Below are 15733 nucleotides of genomic sequence, written 5' to 3'. Positions count from 1 at the left end.
AATAATTGATATATTTAAAATCGGCATATTAGTAGTAAACTAGAAAGAGTTTTGACCGTGCGTTGCTGCGGTTACATATGGATATACGTTGATTGGTACCTAAAATTTCGAGAACACAATATCTAAAGAAAAGAAAAATAATATCGAAAGTAACGTTCGTTTTGTTGATTATTTCTTTTCTTTATTTTTATTAAAAGCAAATACTAACAACATGATCGGTTATAGTGTTTTCTTAACTCTATCCAAGGAAAACAAATGTACCTAATGGTCCGCCCATTGCGGTAGAACACTTTAACGTCTTTTATGAAACTATTGTTGGGGGAGAACTGAGATAAAAAAAAATTAAGAACAAAAAGAAAGAAAAAAGGGGCATGAGGACTTGAACTCTTGTCTTTTCCCTTAAGAACTCATTAACTTACCACTTGTTCTTGCCACCTATTTGATACAGTTAGTTGAGTTTATATATATAATGTTCCCTTAAAAAATGAACTCTGTTTCGAATATAATTAGTTACGTTTTGTTCATAAAATTATTTCGAGTTGAACGGTGATGACGAAACAACGTAACTCGCGGCGAAAAAAAAATCGCGTTAAAGTATTGAGTGAGTTTTATTTAATGATTATTATTATTATTATATTAAATTTAAAAAGTTAAATTTTAACCCCTAAAATTACATTTCATTTCCCTAAACAATTAAAAATTCTACCCTTAAATATTTATATTTTCTACTCTCATGTGTTATCCATCTGACAAAAATTTCCCTTGGCCGAAACTACATTGACCAAAAGAAGAAACGGCCAAAAACATGATTGTTATTAGTAGATATGGTTAATATTTACTACGACTTTAAGTCCAAGAAACACTAATTACAAAATATATACTTGTCCAAGAAGAAAGTTGGTTGAACTTAGGGAATTACAACACTTTCTTTTCTTTAAAAATTAAACACACACATCTCATATTTCATCTTCATCTTTCGTCACTCGAGATCTTTTTAAATTTAGAGTTTTGAATTTACTAATTTTGATTCATATGTGAAAAGTTTCTCCATGTGTCTAGAATATTTACTCCGTAATTTATTTAATTTTTCATATATTTGTTGTCAACTAATTAATATTAATAATATTACATTTGAGTAATCATTAACAAACACATCGTGAGTAATGGTGGTACGCGTATTATCATTGGATGGAACCCGATGGTTGTAAATGTAATGATCATTGATACATCTGACCAGGTCATCCATTGTCTTGTTGATATGATTCGGGACAGTAAAAGGATATATGTTTCTATTGTGTATGCCAAAAATTACTATATCCATCGGCGTACTATATGGGATAATCTGTGTTTACACACATCCTTTGTGGGTAATCATCCTTGGATATTGATGGGTGACTTTAATGTAGCCCTAAACCTTGAAGATTCTACTACAGGGGGTTCATATCCTACCATTGCTATGAGGGAGTTTCGTGCTTGTGTGAATCAAATGTGTATGACTGATGTAAACCACACTGGTTTACAGTATACTTGGAACCAGCGTCCAAACTCCTTAGATGGTATTCTTAAAAAGATTGATAGGGTAATGGCTAACGATGTGTTTGTTAATGATTTTCCTGAAGCATATGCTGTCTTCCAGCCTTACCGGATTTCTGATCATAGTCCTGCTATCCTAAAGATTCCCTCGATTAGTTTAACGAGACATAAAACGTTTAAGTTCACCAATTTTATTGTCTATAAAGAAGGTTTTGATGATATTGTAAAGAAAGGGTGGCAGAGAGTTCTTGTGGGGTATAATATGTTCCAGGTGGTTAAGAAACTGCGTGACCTCAAGAGACCGCTTAGAAAATTAGTATGGCAGCAAGGAAATATACATGCTAAGGTTGAGAAATTAAAGACTGAATTGGAAGAGGTGCAGAAGAATTTGGATAAAAATCCTTTCTCGATAGAAGCAAGAGAAGATCATTGTGTGTTGTTGCGAGCATACAATGCCGCGGTTCTGGATGAAGAGCGTTTCCTGTACCAAAAAGCTAAGATTAATTGGCTAAAAGTAGGGGATCAAAATACTAGCTACTTTCACAAAGTTGTAAAGGGCAAAACGCAAAGAAATCGAATCACTGTTGTTGAGGACAACACGGGAAACTTGGTGGAAGGTGATGCAGTGCCTTCCTTATTTGTATCGCATTATACTAAGTTTTTGGGTACACCATCTGATACTACAAATTTGAACATGCCTGATGAGATGTTTACAAGGAAATTAAGTGCAGATCAAGCTACTTTTATGATACGTCCTGTGATGTGTAAGGAGGTAAAGGACGCAATGTTTGATATTGGAAATAATAAATCTCCGGGGCCGGATGGTTACACCGCAGAATTCTTTAAATCGTCATGGGATATTATTGGGGAAGAGGTGACGGTTGCAATCCAGGATTTCTTTAAGAATGGCCAACTCCTGAAGGACCTCAATCACACGATTATTACTTTGGTTCCAAAGGTTCTATCTCCAAGTAAAGTAACTGACTTTCGTCCTATAGCTTGTTGCAATGTCCTTTATAAATGCATTAGCAAAATTATCACAAACCGCATCAAAGGTAGACTGGAGGATGTAATAAATATTAATCAGTCGGCGTTTGTTCCTGGTAGACGTATCTCGGATAATATCCTTCTTACTCAAGAGTTGATGAGAAATTATCATATAGACAAAGGTACGCCTCGTTGTGCCTTTAAAGTGGACATTCAAAAAGCTTATGACACGGTGAGTTGGGATTTTCTTGAGTACACTTTAAGACAGTTTGGCTTTCACCGAGTCATGATTCGTTGGATTATGAAATGTGTCACCACTGTTTCTTTCTCAATTAATATAAATGGAGAGCTTCATGGTTTCTTTCAGGGTAAGCGTGGGTTAAGACAGGGAGATCCCCTATCCCCGTATTTATTTACTTTCGTAATGGAGGTGCTTACTCTTATGTTGGCTCGTAATGCCCATGAGTCGGATAATTTTCGATTCCATCCTAAATGTGATGAACATGAGATTATTAACTTGTGTTTCGCAGATGATCTATTTATCTTCTCGTATGCGGATGTTTGTTCTGTAAAGGTGATTAGTGCTACGTTGGAAGATTTTAAAAATTGGTCTGGGTTGGTTCCAAGTTTGCCGAAAAGTATGGTATTCTTTGCAAATGTCTCGCAAGTTGTAAAAGACCAGATCTTTTCTATGCTCCCGTTTGAAGAAGGCACCTTTCCCGTCAAATATCTTGGGGTTCCCCTTATTTCAACTCGTTTGCACCATAAGGATTGCAAGATCCTTGTTGACAATGTGCGCAATAGGGTTGAGAATTGGAAAAACAAGTTTTTATCCTTTGGAGGTCGCCTTCAACTTATTACTTCAGTTCTTTCGTCAATGCAAGTCTACTGGCAATCTGTCCTTATGCTCCCGAGTGCCATTATAAAAGATATAGAAGCTTTGATGAGGGGGTTTTTATGGTGTCAGGGAGCGATGAAGAAAGGTAAGGCGAAAGTCAAATGGAAAGAGGTGTGTGTCCCAAAAGAAGAAGGTGGGCTTGGTATAAAGAGGTTGGGAGAGTGGAATATTGCTCTTATCTCAACTCACATTTGGCGTATTCTTGCTCATAAAGAATCTCTTTGGGTGGCGTGGATACACTCTTATAAACTAGCTGGACGTAATTTCTGGGATATTGATATTCCGGTAAATGCTAGTTGGAGTTGGCGGAAAATTTTGGGTATTCGGGATGAGTTAAAGGGTAACTTTTTCCATGTCATTCGGAATGGCAATACTACTTCTGCATGGTTTGATATATGGTCTGATATTGGACCTCTATCTTCTTTTTTAACTTCTCGAATGATTTATGGTGCAGGTTTTAATATCGCTAGCTCTGTGCATGAAATAACTCATAACCAACAGTGGGGGTGGCCTTTGGAATGGGTATCTCGGTTCCCTCAGTTAAGTGCAATTGAACCTCCTAATTTTTCAGAAGGTAAGGATATTGTCATGTTGAAAGATACTGCAGGATCCTTGCGTGATTTTTCTGTCCATATGGTTTGGGATTTTGTTCGAACAAGAGCACCTGTTCTTCCGTGGACACAGGTTGTTTGGTTTTCCCAATGTATCCCGAAGCATGCCTTTGTCTTATGGCTTGTTATGGGTGAGAAACTCAAAACTCAGGATAAATTAAATCAATTGGAGAGAATACCAGGTAGTCCTTTGGTGTGTTCATTATGTAATCAGGTCCCCGACTCACACGAGCACTTGTTCTTTAATTGCATTTTCTCTAAACAAGTGTGGTCTTGTGTAAAGAAGCATATGGATTTCCCTATTTTTAGTGATCATTGGAAAGATTTCATGTTGCTCGTGTCCCCTTTTGCAAATCGAAATGTTGGTAGGATTCTTGTGGTAAAGCTTCTATATGCAGCCTCTGTTTACGGGTTGTGGCAGGAGCGTAACAATAGAGTTTTTAAGAAGAAACGAAGATCACACCTTCAGGTTTATGAAGCTATATACTCTACGGTTCGGATGAAACTTATGAGTCTAAAATGGAAGAGTACGCCTCAATCATTGAAACTAAAATCAGATTGGAAGATCTATTAACTTCAATGTCTTTTTTGTGTTGAGCTTGTTGCTCATGTTGGCTAGTGTAATTCTAGTTTGGATGTTTGAGAGGCTATAGAGCGTCGTCTATAGTCATTGTTGTCCTTCATTGTAACGATTATTTCATTATTTTTATAAGATTCATCGGGTGATACCCTTTACCCAAAAAAAAAAAAAAAAAAACATTTGAGCAAATTTTTTTACTATTCATCAACAATAGAGGCATTTTTTTCCTTTCATATTTTTATCTTCAACTACCAAACAACATACCATATAAGTTTCCAGGAGTTTCCACAGACCGCCAAAGATGCCCATCGTCGTTGCCTCAATCACCACCGCCGTCGTCTGTCTACCACCATTGGCGCCCATCGTCGTTGCTGCAATCACCACCGCCGTCGCCTCTCCTACCACCATCGCCGCAGCTGCTATTTTTTAACGTTGATTTAGGGATTTCTGTCGTCTCTGCTACCACCATCGCTGCCCACCTTCGTTACTGCAACCACCACCTTCGTCGCTTCTCCTACCACCATCGCTGCCGCTGCTAATTTTTTTTAACTTTGATTTAGGGATTTATTGATTTACGCTATACCTTCATGGTCAACGGCGCAACCACCATCGTGTTCTTCACGCTATCGTCTTATCTTCCATTTTTATCATGCGAAAGTTGAGTTTGATGCTAATGATTCAATCAAGAGCTGTGGTAAGTTTTTTTTTTTTTTTTTTCTTTTGTATGAATATTAAATTTAATTTAGGGATTGTTGAGTTTGTGATATCAGCTCATGGACTTTTTTGGGTTTCTGATTTTCGGTGGGTTTTAGTAATCTTTAAATTAAGGTTTTGTTGATTTTGGATGCTGATTGTGAGAATATTGATTAGGGTTTGTGTAATTTTAATAATTGAATAAACGGGCTAACCATGTTTGGCTCATAATGTTCTTCTGATAATTTAGATTAAAGGTTAGCTCTAATTTGGATTAATGTAACATTTAGTAAAATTTAACTGTTGGAACTAGGGTTTTATGTGTGATTTTATTAATGATGATCTGCATAAGTAATTTAAGGATATATTGACCTCTTGGATTAAGGGTGATCCTAAATGCATGGAAAGTGAATTCAGTTTTCTTTTCTTGCACAACTTTCATCTAATTACAAATAAGTTCAACTGCATAAGCTTGAATCAAACACTTTTCTGAGTGTAACACTGTATTTAACTTGAGAGCAGCTCTAATTTAGTCAAGTTTAATTTACATGTAAAATCATAATCCGGGTTATAGATTTTACTCACTGTTTATACTTAGAGTCTGACAGGGAAGGCCCTTCAAGTGACGAGTTGACATAAGCGTGCATTCCTGTCACGACAACTGCTGTTGGGTTGCCTTTTTGTTTTTATTTCAGCTTAAAGATATACAAAAGGTTAGTTCAAAAAGTTTTGAAGTTTTCGATACTAGTAACTGTCAGTTTTGTTTTCCTGTCACCATGATGCTTACAACTCTTATGAAAAAAATGATGTACTTAAGGTTACGGTTGGTTAATTGATAACTTGCACAACACGGAGAACATATAGATGTGTAACGTACAATTTTAACGCCCAACTTTGATTTTTTGTGATCATGCTGAATTTGGTTTACAAATTTATAGTTGAGGATTATAATATAAACACTCGATAGTACTGTTAGCTATATCGTTAGAACTATTGAATATTTGCAACCTTTTAATGATTTAGATATTGTTAATAATGATTATGTTAGTCAGCTGTGTGGATGTTAATGATTTATACATAGAATTAGATTTCGATTTAATGATTTTGAATTCCAGTGGCTACAACGTACAAATGAGTTGTTCAAGTCGGTGAAAGAAGAGTATAATGCCCAGGTATTCATTTGTTAAACTTTTGCTATTTCTTCTAACACATAGGGCTACTTTTTTTGTTTAAATTGATATAATTTTATTGTTTTATGTAGTTATACATTTTGTTTCTACCCCTACTGCTGCTAATCTGTTGCTGAGTGCTACTGCTACTGCTGCTAAATCCTATTGTTGCTGCTGTTCAGTCAAAAGTTTCTAAAAACATCTACACTCGCACAAAACGTTTAAATAGTCGTTACATATCCTCCACAAGAAACTGACACACCAACCAAACGGCAACTATCATTTGAGCCAGGTAAATACAGATTTTCATACACATCATATCAAAATAATCTATAATACCAACAATCACACCCTAACAAAAACTTCTCCAAACAGATACACCTACAAAGGAACAAAAGAAAGAGGAGTAACGTTGCATAAGACGCCCACTTTGTACATAGGCCTTATGTCAATCATCTTTTGCAACCTATTTCGTAGCCAGCAATACATTGTGTACTTTCTATCATCTTTTGCAACCTCTTTTGTAGCAAGCAATATGTATGTAATGTTTACTTATATCTGTATTACTATATGTATGTTAACTTTTGTATATAAACTTTTATGTATTATGTAAATAAATTATTGTCTGCTCAGTATGTTAACTTAAAACCATTCGACAACGGAAAAAATCGCAGCAACGCGCGGTCGACCAATTGCTTGTTTAGATACAAGATCATATGTGGTACAGTGGTAGTTTTGCCGTGGTTATGATTAAGCAAAACACATCTTGTGTGGGAATCAAGGTAACTTATGGAAGCGTACAAGGTAAATTTATTGTCGATGACTATTTTTTTCGTTATATTTTCATTGTATATGTTATCATGTTTGAATTATAATTTTTTCTTTTTAATTTTATTTTGTGTAGCGATGCACATGTTGAGATGCTCAATTGCTCATACTTTCGTTTTTTGTTGCAGGCCTCTTACATAGACGACTGTTATTGTTTATTTGTTTCAACAAGCATGATTTCATGTCTTTATTCAATACTTTCATGGGCTACATGCCTACTTCTCAATGGTTAAAAGCATGTTAAGAATGTTTATTTTTTCTCTCTTTATTTATAAAAAACATGTTAGATAATTAAGCGATAAATTGTTATATTTATGTAAATTTATGCAATAGGTTGCATCAAAAATCATGGGCCTATGGCACAAGGCTTGTACATAAAAGCTGTTTGATAAAATGTCCTAAAGAAATATAACTACTCTCTATTATTTTATTAATGTATATTTTTGACCGTGAATTCACTTGTCTTTAAATAAGTGTAAATTACTAGTGTTTAGATCCACCATTTTTAAGGCTTAAAAGCCCAACAAACGGCCCAAAATGTTTAGCCTCCAACAAACAGCCAACTTTATTTTATTTTTATTATTATTATTATTTTAATTTTAATTTTAATATTAATAATTTAATTTAATTTAATTATTTTTCATCCTTAGAATCAGAGATCCGTACATCTGTATCAAACTCCCATCTCATTCTCCAGAAAACACCAATTTATGCACGAAAACATCATTCTGTTCAACCAAATTTCTTAACAAATGTCAAATCTCACCGCCGTCGATACACCCATGTCGCCGGAGCTGCTACAATTTTCCGATTTCCCAGAAGACGTTCAGCTCTGCATCTTATCATTTCTCACACCATCTGAAATTTCATCATTCGCCTGCACATCAAAACGCAATCTTTCCCTCTGCCGTACCGATTCCAAATTATGGTTTTCAATGTGCGATCGCCGGTGGGGATCCAAGACCCATATCAAGAAATGGGGCTCCGGTAAGATTGCATACAGACATCTTTACAAAACGTTACATGAATACGAAAACCTAATTGGGTTCTGGCGATTAAGTTCTCGAAACCAAACACAATCACAAATTAGAACTACCCCTAATTTGATTTCAAGCAAGCCACCTGCTTTGGTGTATTTTGAATGGGGTTCTTGTTTTATTACCGGGTCTAGGGTTTCACCTTCTAATAATGGTAATTATGACGTCATAAAGTCACCTTTTTTATTGATGGGTATTTCACCAAAAGGTGAAATTGTTAATTATCTTGAACCTTATTGTGGGTTTCAGTTGGATTCTAGTTTGATCTCGATTGTCGAAAATGGGTTGGTTTCAAGTCTTGAAGGGATCGATTTGGTTAATGTGAATGTTAATCATATTGGTGAGTATCATATTGTGATTGAAGAAAGGGTTGGGTTTGGTTTATCTGGTAATTTAAATGTTGCAAATGAAGAGATTGGATTCGAAAGTGGGTCTCCACCCACAGAAGTTTATCAGTATTTCGCGAATAGAACGAGTCCCGTTGGACGACAAAGGAGAAGAGAAAAAGAGAGAAATTGGAATAAGAAATGGGAATCTGAGCATTTTGTTAAGATTGTGAATTACTGTCCTACGGATTTAAGGCCGTTGCAGGGTCTTTGGAAGGTAAATTTATGTGTTCATTTCAAAAATAGGTAACATAAGCTCCAAAATGTAGGTATTCAAACATTGTTTATTTACTGAATGGGATGGAAAGTACAATTTTATCATCTAAAAGGTTAGATAAACCGGTAATTTGGTTATCTAGATTAGAAAGTTCATTTCTTTTTGTTGTTAATACAATTTCATTGCTGACAAATTTTAACATACAATCCTTTTGATGCGCGAAACGATTTGTTTTACTTACATCTAGAAATTTTAGAATGAACATTGTGTTAACTATCTCTGAAAATTTCCCTAAATTAATCGATGATTTTAGTTGATTTCGTCAAAATTATGGAGAAAGTTCAATCCTTTTTGTTGATATTACAATTTCATTGCTGACAACTTTCAACATACAATCCTTTATTCCTTTTAATGCGTGAAACGATTTGTTTTGCCTACATCATGAAATTTCAGAATGAACTTGTGTTTACTATCTCTGAAGTTTTCCCTAAATTAATCGACGATTTCTGTTGAATTTGTCAAAATTATGGAACTTGACTTTAATGAAATGGGATTGATAATTTGTTATTGTAGGGCATTTGTGAAGATGCAAATTTGGACTTTTATCTTGTGGTATATGATGACATTGGTGGCATAGCGTGCCGAAGAATTGGGGATTCTTGCAAACCTTTTTCTAGCTACGCACCAGTGTTTTGGACCTCAAATACTACGTTTTTCGAATCTCCTTTTTCGTCTGAAGAAAAAGACATATACGATACGCGTGAACATCTTCTGCCACCTGGACAACTACTGCGCTCAGAGATGGAGCCTGTGTCACGAATTTGTTACATTAATTCAAGTTATGATCTTGTGTTACCGGGATTGGTGGGTCCGACTACTGTGAATCCTCATAACTGCGAGGGTAGGATTTGGCAATATGGTGATGGAACGTTTGGATTTGGGTTTCTTCGTGATAATCACATTATCGATCTGAAGCATATTGTGGTGGATGGATGTTTGTTAGATGCAATGCAACCTTTGTAGTATTTGATTTGATTATTCTTTATTAGTGTAATAGTTGATGGATCTAAATTAGATCTTGGATACAATCTGTATGGATTTAAATTAGTTTGTTTGTATAATAAAGTCTGTAACATTATGTACAATTTCAGTGTTTATGTAAAAGTTGTCTTTATTTGTTCATATTCATTGTATGATGTTAAAAAATTGTTGTTAAGGACTCCAGGTCCAGGGATATGACATTGTGTTAGTTAAGCCTATTCATGTAATTGAATTGTAGTTTTTAGTTAGTTATCGAAATGCTCTTGTTTGATGATTTTCTTGTGTCTGAGTTACAAATCCATACTTCTTGATAGATGTCTTCACCCTTATTACTACTCAGATCTTTTAAGTACTCAGTCGAGTGTTTTAAACATAAGCCGTCTCGACTGACTAGGCGGTTCGGTGACTAGCCCATCCCGTTTTGCCCAAAACGTCTAATGAGTCGGTCAATGCTAAAAAGTCGGTCTAAGTCGGTCAAAGTAAAGGTTGGTGTCAAAATTTTAATATCTTTATATTCAGATTTTTGCCCTATACATATATTTGAAATATTTACGTTTGATATATTTATGTTTGATACATTTATGTGAAATATATACATGTTAAATATATATGTTACTAAAAGTCAACGTCAGTCACTGTCCGGCTCGACTGACTAGTCCGTTTCAAAGTCCCGACGTTCTCTTTGATGTTGTATCAGGATCATATTTTATGTATAATAAACAGGCTAACATAGCTTGAAATCTATTAGTATGAAGCTTGTATTCTAGTATCAATAGATTTCATATAAACCGTTACATGAGCCAAATCAATACAATAACAGACAGAACAATCTCATAAAGTCGATTATGAAATAGGAAAGCGGACTTCGATCTCTTTATCAAGCATAAACTATTCCCAACAGCAATACGAAAAAGATAAATTGTAAAATGTTACAAGATGATAATAACAGGTTACGATCGATCAAGGTGCCACATGTCCAGCAGCCCTTGTAGCACGGTCACCCTCAAGCTGACTCAAGTTACCCTTTTCTTTGATGAGTTGAGTGTGATGGTGTCTGCAGTATAGATGACCTTCGTGTGCGATGTAGTTCGATGGGCTAATCGTACACCCTCCATGGCTACATTTGAAGCAGCTTTTATGGTATGCAGTTCCATTCACTGAAACCTGTATTACAAATGTTGCATCAGCTAATGCAGTTCAATATCTTATGCTGTGTTAATATTTTAACATAATGACTTAGGGTGCGTTTGATTGTCTTTTAATAGAATGATTCAGTGCTGAATGTTAAACCGTTTAGCATTCATTGTGTATGTTAGTGACATCTGAATGACAGATGATGCTAAATCATTCGACAATCTATGTTGAACCATTCAGGGTTTGAAATACTCTCTTAACCATTCAACGCCTCCATTTCCTTCAATATCTTCCTTAACTTATACTCCGTATCTAGAAAACTTATTAAACAATTATCTTCTTTTAAGTATTTACTTAATAGGTTAATACATTAATCTACATCATAGAGTTCATTCAGAATGCATTATTGTTGTTTAGAACTAAATTCAATCACAACCTTTGAATCATTCAACACCTTAATCATTCTGTTTTATGAAACGCACCCTTAAACTAGTAAGATGTGAACTATAGTGTTACCTTTTCGGTTGGATAGACAGTCTTGCTACAGCCCAAACATTTATCTTTTGTTCCCACAAACATACTTGACACTTTATTAGCCATTGGCTTCTGTTAGATAAATACAAAAGGTTTATTATTAAAAATGCAGCATTAAATTCCAAATAAATAAATCAGATCTAGATTCAATTTATGGTTGCCTTTTATTCTTGTTATTACCTCACCATCAATGGTTTTCTGTGGCTTCACAATCTTAGGTGTGCCTGAAATAACATCAATACCAATTAGTCAATTAAAATTGTTGTTACAACTTATAAACATAACTACAATTAAAACTCTAATTAAAGAGATACCATCAAAGCTTTTGTCTAAGCTACCAGTCTGCTTAAATAATTGATCAAAGTGTGGCCTGCAATACAAAACTCCCTCAAAAGAGTTGTAATTGCTAAGCTGCAAAATTCCAAAATTTGATCATGATTTGTTAGCCTGGATTTAGATTCAAACATTTGACCACCAAACAACTAGATCTAATAAATTTATAAATATGTAAGAAGACCAAAGACCCTTAAATTTGGAGTATAGCAATATGAAACCAACTCATCAACCAAGAAGTTGTATGTTCAAGGCTACGTTAACTGGTAAACGGATAACGTTTTTTTTTTTTTTTTCGTTCTATAAAAAATGAACAGAAAAAAAAAAGTGTGGGAGGAAACTAAACAACCTTGAGGGTGCCTTTGCAATGGTGGCATCTAAAACAAGCTTTGTGGAAAACTCGGTTATCGGCGGTGAGTTTATCGACAAGGTAGACAGTTTTGTCACAAGCCATACATTTTTGGGTTGTGCCTGCAAATGCCATGTTTGGTGATGTTGTTTTTAGCTTAGAAAAACAAAGGTGAGTAAGTTGTAAATAATGGAAGGTGTAGAGGAATTTAGGAGATAATGTTAGGAAAATAATGAAAGTGGTAACATATGATATGTATGAAGGGGATCCATGACAATTATTTTGTCTGAATTTCTAAGGAAGCAACAACCTGTCACTTATGTAACCACTCATTCTGTAAATGAATCCAACTAAGCAACTACCTGTCATACTCACTCATTATTATGGAGTTGCATCATCAATAAATAATAAAATATCCGAATTTGTATTTTATATATAACATAGGAGATCTCGTGTTTAAATCCAATAAAAGCATATTTTGAGAATATCGGGAAAAGGGTTGAAATGATTAAAGAAAACTCGGTTAGTCTACGTATATATGTCCGTTTAGTCTGAACATGAAAATCTTATTAATTTACAGATTTATATTTTCAGTAATAAAACAAGGTTTATTCAATGTTTGAACGGTGAGAATCTATCGTTTAGGTAAACCAAAGTAAGTTTGTTTTCAACTTGATGAAAATTAATGTAGAGAGTAGTCGTTTTGGTCGAGAGAATTTGGGATGGTTAGGGGTGCTTTGTCGTTGAATTGCCAACACTGTGACCCGTTACCATTTTAGCTTGTTAAGTTAATTCTTTTAAAGTCCAATCTCGCCCTTAATGATAATGAACGGACTAAGGCGTTTTCCTGCCATCTGTGGAGTGTTTTCATCTCGGTCTCTATAATTTTTCTCGTTTTTGGTTCTATAGATGTATGTGCTTTTATGTAATTGGAATTCCTTGTAAATGTTTCGTTTTCATATATAAAATATATATATATAATATATAGTATATACTATTATGCCGTTAATAAAAAAAAATTTCATGTAGAGTTTATCACCATAGACTTGGTTCGAGTAAAATTATTCACGGTGTGATAACTAAATTAATAGTACTTTTTTTACAACATATATAAGTTAACGGTAAATAAGAGTTCATTTACCATTTACTATAAACGAACTTCATAAATAATTTTAGCAAAAATGAAAACAAAGATATGTTTAAGGGTCATACTTGATTTTGGAAATGTCATGGTCACTTTATTAAAGTAAATAATAAATAACCATTTTTAAAATTAGATCTATCTTTAATCTATCAATTATTATTTATCGAATATAGTAATAACTAAAGATACTAATTAGGTAAAAAGGAAGTAAGCACTAGACCCATTTTCTATGTACTCAAAGTTAAGGATGGTGGGTGATAAATTTGAGCAGCTAATACGTATATAGTAATATAATAGGTAAAGTACATTATGTCCAACAAACTTTTATCTCATGCATCCATCGTTCAAACTTCACTTTCTTTGAAGTCTGTGGTGGCAAGAAAAAATGAGTAAACGATCAAGATCGGATATTGGGCCATGCAACCGTACAGGGCCCAATATCTTTAGGGGCCCAAAAATATAGTATAATGTTACATACATTGACTCATTATCCATGCATGAGTCCATTTGATAATTAAGAATTTAAATAAAAAAAATAATACACCATGCTACGTTTTCTATTGGATTTGATACTACGTTTTCTACGTCCGTTATTTTGATTGATCGTAGTAATTATGACTTTATTAGTATTATTAAACTTTATTATTATATAATTGAAAATTTTATGTATATAAGGGCCCACTTTTATTTAACGTACAGGGCCCATAAATTTGACAGGACGCCCCTGTAAACGATGTAGTACCTACACCTTGTAGTAACTATTACAAAATAAGTAATATAATAATCTCATCAAGCGCAATCCCAAACTCACATGAATAAAGAACTTTATTTAGTAAATTCCTGGCTATGCCAAATTGTTCAAAAAGGGAGTGTGACTAGAGGGTGCGCATAATGCGCAATTCACCCGGTACCAGGTCTCGCGCTCGGGGGGCTTGATTACCCGAGGTTTTACCTTCTATGGGGGAGCCAATGTGCTCGTTCATAGGAGGGTTTCCTCGCTCACCCAAAAAAAAAAACCTCTGCTTTTGCTTTTACAAAAAAAACAAAAAAAAAAGTAGATATAGAATTAATAACTTTAGTACTGAGTATTTAAAATACTTGGACTAATTCTTGTTAAGGATTTTATATTTGTGCATATACATGGTCAAGACCAAGATCTGGTTTAAAAATAGTAATGTAGTTGAATTGAATGTTGTCTTGTTTGTAATTTTGGACAAAGGCACATAAGTAAACGTTGCCGACACACACTTGGTCATGATGCAACCACCTACCTTTTCTTTTTCACTTTAGTGATTGTATGAGATGTACCATAAGTTTGCAATTTAAGTAAAAAAAGTTAAAATGGTAATATCATAAAATTAATTATAGAGCAGCAAAGCTCAATTGTAAAGACCAATACGTGACAGAATAAAGCTCAGTGTTTTATGATTCTACTTTGACAAAGAAGTCAGTATCATACCATAAAACATAAACTACTACAGTGCTTACTAATATTCCTAATATTACTGTACTAAAACTTTAATAAAGAATTCTAATATTCCTAAACTAAACTACTTACTGTACTAATACAAACAACACATAAAACATATATACAATGCTATTAATTTAATTAATGATATACAGATTAGAGCAAATCCAGTAGTGGTGGTTGCTCAGATGATGGTTTTGGACGGGTTTAACGGTTTTGCCCTTGATTTCTATTTCCTCTCCCTCTACCAACAGCATTGTGTGGAGGTGGAGCCAATCGTGGTGCCTGCTGGCTCGTGGTCGATGCAAATATCGAACCAAGGTCTGTAGCGTTTGGACCGGTTGATCCACTCTGGTTGTTTCTCATGGATCCAATAGAGTTCTGGGACGCAACTCCACCGCCATTAAAACTAGAACTAATTTGATATCCAAAGTTGTCGGCCCAGTTTGGATTATTTTTTGGCTCAATTTCTGTACCTATACTTGAAGTTGTATAATTTCTGTTTGGTTTGGTTCATCTAAAAAAAGAACTATTCCCCTCAAGAGGAATAACAAGCTAATCCCCCTAGCAGAGAGCCTTTCACTATTCTTTAGCAAGTTTTAATAATTGATCTCCAACATACACAATCTTATTCGGGATCGGACGGTTTCCTCAACTAATTGGTATTAGTCAATTAGTGTTATAAATCAATGCTAGGCTGCACTAGCAAATAACTCAACAATTCAAATTATCATATCAATCAGTAATTTAAACAAGAATCGAGTTTCTAATCTCGGCTTTCCTTTTACCAA

The 15733-nt window shown here is 34.5% G+C and overlaps 2 protein-coding genes and 1 long non-coding RNA gene across 7 annotated transcripts; 2 read left to right on the top strand and 1 right to left on the bottom strand.

Annotated features, from left to right (window-relative positions):
- Nucleotides 1–4856: 4856 nt before the first annotated feature.
- LOC139898756 (uncharacterized) lies at nt 4857–7693 on the top strand. Of its 5 annotated transcripts, none has more exons than XR_011777129.1 (6): nt 4857–5303; nt 5901–6474; nt 6564–6763; nt 6847–7008; nt 7105–7275; nt 7428–7693. It is a non-coding gene; the product is annotated as an uncharacterized lncRNA (long non-coding RNA). The 5 variants fall into 5 exon arrangements; XR_011777131.1 differs by having other exon boundaries at nt 7146–7275; nt 7428–7692; XR_011777132.1 differs by having other exon boundaries at nt 5916–6474; nt 6847–7275.
- A 279-nt stretch (nt 7694–7972) lies between these two features.
- LOC139898755 (F-box protein At3g12350) lies at nt 7973–10190 on the top strand. The gene is made up of 2 exons (XM_071881523.1): nt 7973–8939; nt 9513–10190. Exons 1-2 carry the CDS (start codon nt 8052–8054, stop codon nt 9960–9962), a joined length of 1338 nt encoding a protein of 445 aa, XP_071737624.1. The 5' UTR covers nt 7973–8051; the 3' UTR covers nt 9963–10190.
- Nucleotides 10191–10730: 540 nt separating this feature from the next.
- On the bottom strand, nt 10731–12611 carry LOC139898754 (LIM domain-containing protein WLIM1). The gene is made up of 5 exons (XM_071881522.1): nt 12331–12611; nt 11963–12059; nt 11829–11872; nt 11631–11720; nt 10731–11144 (listed from the first exon to the last, which is right to left on the bottom strand). Exons 1-5 carry the CDS (start codon nt 12463–12465, stop codon nt 10941–10943), a joined length of 570 nt encoding a protein of 189 aa, XP_071737623.1. The 5' UTR covers nt 12466–12611; the 3' UTR covers nt 10731–10940.
- Between the last annotated feature and the right edge of the window lie 3122 nt (nt 12612–15733).

The sequence above is a fragment of the Rutidosis leptorrhynchoides genome, chromosome 3 (genome assembly GCF_046630445.1).
Source record: "Rutidosis leptorrhynchoides isolate AG116_Rl617_1_P2 chromosome 3, CSIRO_AGI_Rlap_v1, whole genome shotgun sequence".
Taxonomy (NCBI): domain Eukaryota; kingdom Viridiplantae; phylum Streptophyta; class Magnoliopsida; order Asterales; family Asteraceae; genus Rutidosis; species Rutidosis leptorrhynchoides.
Note: the sequence above shows the minus strand (reverse complement) of the source record. Positions and strands in the feature narration are given on the sequence as shown.